Source organism: Magallana gigas, chromosome 8 (assembly GCF_963853765.1).
Source record: "Magallana gigas chromosome 8, xbMagGiga1.1, whole genome shotgun sequence".
Classification (NCBI taxonomy): domain Eukaryota; kingdom Metazoa; phylum Mollusca; class Bivalvia; order Ostreida; family Ostreidae; genus Magallana; species Magallana gigas.
The window spans coordinates 47129051-47135497 of NC_088860.1; the positions used below are offsets into that span (position 1 = coordinate 47129051).

Consider the following 6447-nt stretch of genomic DNA (forward strand, 5'->3'; position numbering starts at 1 on the left):
CACGAGATAATGCGTACATACATGTAATTTATCCATGAGATAATGCGTACATACATGTAATTTATCCATGAGATAATGCGTACATACATGTAATTTATCCATGAGATAAAGCGTACATACATGTAATTTATCCATGAGATAATGCGTACATACATGTAATTTATCCATGAGATAATGCGTACATACATGTAATTTATCCATGAGATAAAGTGTAGTACTTAGTGATTTTATGCACTGAAAATTGAATTTTATAAGATGTATGATGAAAAAAAATCTGTACATTTCTAATTGTCTTTAGATGTGATTTCAATTTAATTTGATAGAGATTCTGTAGTGTCGATTTTGTTTTCTGCCTGCAGGGCTACAGACCGTCTGCCCAGAGAGCCTCCATCTTGTTCTTTGTCCTGAATGACATGGGCCGCATAGATCCCATGTACCAGTTCTCTCTGGATGCCTACATAGAACTGTTCATCATGTCCATTGAGAAGAGTCAGAGGAGTTCTAAACTGGAGGAGAGAATTCAGAACCTGAATGAGTACCACACCTACGCTGTTTACAGGTAACACTACATGTCTCTACCCATGATGCCATGTTTCTTTTCCAATGATGCCATGTTTGTCTATCCATCATGTCATGTTTCTCTTCCCATCATGCCATGTTTCTCTTCCCATCATGCCATGTTTCTCTACCCATCATGCAATGTTTCATTACCCATCATGCCGCGTTTCTCTTCTTATTAGTTATGTTTCTTTACACATCAAGTCACACTTCTTTTACCCATCGTGCCTAATGCTTTACTTTAAGTTTTTTCCCAAGGAACCTTTTTTTTATATAATAGCTTATTTGATTTGCTATCTGTCAATGATGGTGCCAAATTTTAGAATTAGTCTTAAAAAGTGACAAATATTTTTTGGTACGTTTATTGTTATAACAAAATTTAAGATATATTTTCCTATTTATTGCTTCATAATGAATTAGAATTTCAAAAAAACATTGGACATTAAATTGTGATAATTGTGTGTATAGGTACACCTGTCGCGGTCTGTTTGAGCGCCACAAGCTGCTATTCTCCTTCCAAATGTGCGCCAAGATCCTGGAGGCAGCCAGCAAAATCAACATGGACGAGTACAACTTCTTCCTGCGTGGAGGAGTGGTCAGTATCTAAGAGTATTATTGAAAAATGTGTTTGTTGTAAAATAATTTTGAGAACTTCACGGGAAATTTTCGTGGGTTCAGTATTAAGCATTTTGGTCATATGATGTTAATGCAGTGTTTCAAGGTCACTGTTTGACCCCTGACCTCTGACTCTGTCCCCAGGTACTGGACCGTGAGAACCAGATGGACAACCCGTGCTCGGGATGGCTGGGAGACGTGGCCTGGGACAACATCACAGAGCTGGAGAAGCTGACCAACTTCCACGGCATCATCACCTCCTTCGAGCAGTACCCCCGTGACTGGAACATCTGGTACACGGCAGCCCAGCCAGAGACCGCCCCCCTACCAGGTCTGTACTGTTTGTAGTCCCTGTTTGGAATGGTAGGTACTGGTACTATATAAAATAGTTACTGTAACAGCCTTATACAGGGATGGCATTTGAAAAGCAATTTATATTCTCTGCATAAGCATAGGAAAACTTAAAGCTGTATATGATATAACTTACATAAGTCTGAGACCTCAATAATCTTTGCACCTGGAAGTAAGAATATTATGATAGTACTAGTGGCACTGTAATCCTCACAGAATGAATTTCTAGATATGGAAGTTAGAAAAATTTAGGCTCTCCTCTATGAATGTTTATTAAGTAACAGGTGATGTAATTAGTCCATTAACCTCTGTCTTTAATCACAGGTGAATGGGACAATGCGTGTAACGAGCTACAGAGGATGTTACTGGTCCGTTCCCTGCGTCCTGACCGAGTCTCCTTCTGTGCCACCTCCTTCATCATCAACAACCTGGGGTCAAAGTTCACAGAGCCACCTGTCCTTGACATGCAGCAGGTGGTGGAGGACTCCACAACTAGGACACCCCTCATATTTGTCCTGTCCCCAGGAGTGGTCAGTATCTGTCCTGAGTGGTAGGATATTCTTGTAACAAAGTGTTACATTGAAAGTATTAGGAACTTTACAAAATTAACAATTCTATACTCAATAACCTGGTTATTTCTTTGTGTTTGTACAGGACCCTACAAGTTCCCTGATCCAGCTGTCTGAGTCCAGTGGGATGGCCCAGAGGTTCTATTCCCTCTCCCTGGGGCAAGGACAGGCTCCCATAGCAACCAGGATGATCAAACAGGGTGTGAGAGAGGTAGGACCATTTTGTGTGTCAATTTGCCAAAACCTTTATGGGTCACAACATCTGGGTTATTTTGGCCATCTGTCATAAGACTGTTAGTTCAATATGGGTTACTGTTTCACTTGTCTGATTGTTTCAGGGTAACTGGGTGTTCCTGGCCAACTGTCACCTGTCGCTGAGTTGGATGCCCCAGCTGGACAAGTTGGTGGAGCAGCTACAGGTGGAGGACCCCCACCCAGAGTTCCGCCTGTGGCTCAGTAGCAGCCCCCACCCTGACTTCCCCATCTCCATCCTACAGACTGGCATCAAGATGACCACAGAACCACCAAAGGTAAAACAACCGAAAGTCTAGGGAGGGAAGGGGCAATAAATCAAGATGATTACAGAACCACAAAAGGTAAAGCTATCTAAAGTGTAGAGACGGGACGGGCAAAAAGGTAAAGTTACCAGAAATCTAGGTAGGGACAAACAACTCACCGAAAGTAGGCCACTGAAAAGTCTTGGGGATTTCCGAAGGGCAATTTACACAGTAAATCAAAATTGATCAGGCAAGAAAGATTAGTGGGTGTGTGATAATTTCTCGGCAAGCTGATCTAAGTCTAAATATTTGTCTTACAAAAATTTTCATAGTTGGAAAGACAAATAATGAATGTTGGCTTAAAAATACAATAAGTATTATTATGTATGTCATGTACAAAAATTATTAAAAAAATCAAGTAAATGTTTTGTTACAGGGACTGAAGGCCAACATGAAGCGTCTGTACAACTTGATCACGGAGCCTCAGTTCCAGCGCTGCACCAAACAGGACAAGTACAGGAAGCTGCTCTTCTCACTCTGCTTCTTCCACTCTGTGCTGCTCGAGCGACGCAAGTTCCTGATGCTTGGATGGAACATTGCCTATGAGTTCAATGATTCAGACTTTGAGGTATAGAAAAGGGACCACCTTTCTGAATTGTTTTATAACTCCAAATATTTTCTTGTCTCTGTATTTGTTGTCATTTTTGTTGGATTTGACAAAATTAACAAAGGTCCTATACTAACTACTGATTGTTGACAATATTCCCCAGGTATCGGAGAGCATTCTGAGTATTTATCTAGATGAGTATGAGGAAACCCCATGGGAGGCCCTGAAATACCTGATTGCTGGAATCAGCTACGGTGGTCACGTCACGGATGACTGGGATCGGCGACTGTTGATGACTTACGTCTCCGATTTGTTCCAAGACCAGGTCCTCAGTGTGCCTTTCTACAAGTAAGTTATATCTACTTTAAGACTGCTCTGATACTTGTATTCAGTAATAATTAAACCAAAGTACTGGTAATAATTCCTTTATTTGTTTGAATTTTCCTTATCCAGAGTGTCCTCTGTGCCGACATACTACGTGCCCAAGGACGGCCCCCTGTCCTCCTACAAGGAGTATGTCAGCATGCTGCCCAACGTGGACCCCCCAGAGGCGTTTGGTCAGCACCCCAATGCCGACATCCAGTCCCAGATCCAGGAGACCAGGATGTTGTTCAACACGCTGCTGTCCCTACAGCCCCAGATCTCTGCTGCCAGCGGGGGCGAGAGTCGCGAGGACAAGGTCAGTTTTAGATTTGACCTTTTACTCTATGTTTTTAGAGGACGTGTTGCAAGGATAAGGCCATTGTCGGACTCTAACCTACACTATATGTTTAATCAGTGACACTGTTTGACATGTATTCTGATGGCTTCCTATGTATTACTACAGGTCCTAGATCTAGCAGCCAACATCTTCAAACAGATCCCCGAGAACATCGACTATGACAACACCGCTAAAATCCTGTCTGTCGATCCGTCACCATTGAATGTGGTGCTGCTTCAAGAGGTGGGTGTTACACATGTGACTTCTGTCTGTCTGTCTGTCTATTTGTGTTTCTTTGATATCTTACTGTCTCTCTTTCTCTCACTTTCTCTGTATGTCTCTTTCTCTCTCTTTCTCTTTCACTTTCTCTGTATGTCTCTCTCTCTCTCTCTTTCTCTTTCACTTTCTCTGTATGTCTCTCTCTCTCTCTCGCTTTCTCTCTCCTTATTGCTGTGAGTAAACTAACTGACTGTTCAGATTTAATAGAACAATGCCCTGATTGAGGAGATTCTCTCTCTCTTTCTCTCTCTCTCTCTCTTTGTAAGTTAACTGACTGTGACTTTGTTTTATATACAGATACAGCGGTACAATGCCCTGATGGAGGAGATTCGTCGCTCGCTGACCGACCTGGAGAAAGGTATCCAGGGTCTGGTGGTGATGACTGTGGAACTGGAGAACATATTCCAGTGTATCTTTGATGGCAATGTCCCCCCGTCCTGGTTAAGGGTACGTCTCTCTACAACATTCAATGTTACATTTACACTGTCAAGCAGTTCAAAGTGAGTCAATTATAAAGACTTCTTGGATGTCAAATAAAACTATTCCCAGGTTTGTTAGTTGATACCCCCCTAATGTTATTGTTTGTAGGCGTACATGTACCCTTTACAGAATACTCTGTTCATCATGTTTTTAGCCTCACTCACAATCAACAGCATTGAGTCCCTATTTGTCCCATATTTGATGTATTATCACATGTTTTGTAGGCGTACCCCTCACTGAAGCCCCTGGCAGCCTGGACCAGAGACCTGGTACAGAGAGTGGAGCAGTTTGAGAAGTGGGCCCTGACCGCCCACCCCCCAACCATCTTCTGGATGTCTGGGTTCACGTTCCCCACGGGATTCCTGACCGCTGTCCTTCAAACCTCGGCTCGTATGAACAGTGTAAGTTGTACATTTCTATGTCACTGTTGTAGGAATCAATGAAAGCTAAGTTTTAAATACTGGTAAATAACATTATCTGATTATTCATTTGTCATTGTGTGTTTTATAGGTATCCGTGGACTCGTTGTCGTGGGAATTCAGTGTGATGACGGTGGATGACTCCAACATTACCGGCCCACCCAAGGTAACCCCCAATGTTTATATATACAACATTAATTTAACTTAATTTTGTACATTTACAGTATTCATTATATGCTGTGCTTACACAAAAACAAGAGGCCCAGGGGCCACATCGCTCACCTGAGCAACAATTGCCTTAATTCTGATCAAATTAGCATTACAGTATCAAAATATATTGACAACTGAGTACAGTAGATCTTGCTAAAAAAAATTGAAAATCTGCCAATTTTTATCAACCTCTTATTTTTTGGTAAATACCAAGCCCCTTTTGTTGTTGTACCTGTAAGAAGATTTTTCTCTATTCCTATATACCCCCCCCCATTTCATGGCCCCATTTTTCTCTAGGGAATCATGGTTTCATCAGACTTAAATCTGCATAACCGTTGCTTTCACACTAAGTACTGAGTTTTGAACTGAACACTTTCCCAGAATAGTTTTAAAGATTTTTTCTTTATATTCCTATGTAAAAATTCAAACCGCCATCACGGTCCCGCCCTACCACTAATGACTGTGATTTTGCAAACTTGAATTTACACTACCCAAGGATGCCTCTACACATGTTTAAACCCTTTCTGGCCAAAAATTCTTTAAAAAGAAGATTTTTAAAGATTTTCTCTATATATTCCTATGTAAAAATTAATCCCCCATTGTGGCCTCACCCTACCCCTGGACTATTATTTAAACAAACTTGAATCTATATGATCTGGGGATGCTTCCACTCAAATATGGCCTTTCCAGGCCTAATAGTTTTGAGGAGAAGACTTTTAAAGATTTTCTCTATCTATAAAAATTCATCCCCCATTGTGACCCGCCCTACCCCCAGGGACCATGATTTGAACAAACTTGAATCTACACTTCCTAAGGATGGTTACATGCCAATTTGAGATTTCTTGGCCAAATATTTTTGAGAAGAAGATTTTTAAAAGATTTCCTCTAAATATTCCTATATAAAATTTGATCCCCCAATTGTGGCCCCACCCTACCCCCGGGGACCATGATTTGAACAACCTTGAATCTATACTATCTGAGGATGCTTTCACTCAAATTTAAGCTTTTCTGGCCTAATAGTTTTTGAGAAGAAGATTTTTAAAGATTTTCTCAATATATTCCTATGTAAAACTTGATCCCCCAATTGTGGCCCCACCCTACCCATGGGAACTATGATTTGACAAACTTGAATTTACACTACCTGAGGATGCTTCCATTTTAA

At 41.2% G+C, this 6447-nt stretch overlaps 1 protein-coding gene across 1 annotated transcript in view; it reads left to right on the forward strand.

The window, feature by feature from the left end:
• Window positions 1–6447, forward strand: part of LOC136269736 (dynein axonemal heavy chain 2-like) — a 46520-nt gene that overhangs the window by 36750 nt on the left and 3323 nt on the right. Inside the window, exons 44-56 of the mRNA XM_066069782.1 lie at window positions 360–559; window positions 1027–1153; window positions 1318–1504; window positions 1849–2054; window positions 2179–2304; window positions 2432–2623; window positions 3027–3218; window positions 3361–3545; window positions 3651–3876; window positions 4024–4140; window positions 4474–4623; window positions 4881–5057; window positions 5167–5241. Coding sequence (XP_065925854.1) covers window positions 360–559; window positions 1027–1153; window positions 1318–1504; window positions 1849–2054; window positions 2179–2304; window positions 2432–2623; window positions 3027–3218; window positions 3361–3545; window positions 3651–3876; window positions 4024–4140; window positions 4474–4623; window positions 4881–5057; window positions 5167–5241 — 2160 coding nt within the window. The remainder of the gene's footprint in view (window positions 1–359; window positions 560–1026; window positions 1154–1317; window positions 1505–1848; window positions 2055–2178; window positions 2305–2431; window positions 2624–3026; window positions 3219–3360; window positions 3546–3650; window positions 3877–4023; window positions 4141–4473; window positions 4624–4880; window positions 5058–5166; window positions 5242–6447) is intronic.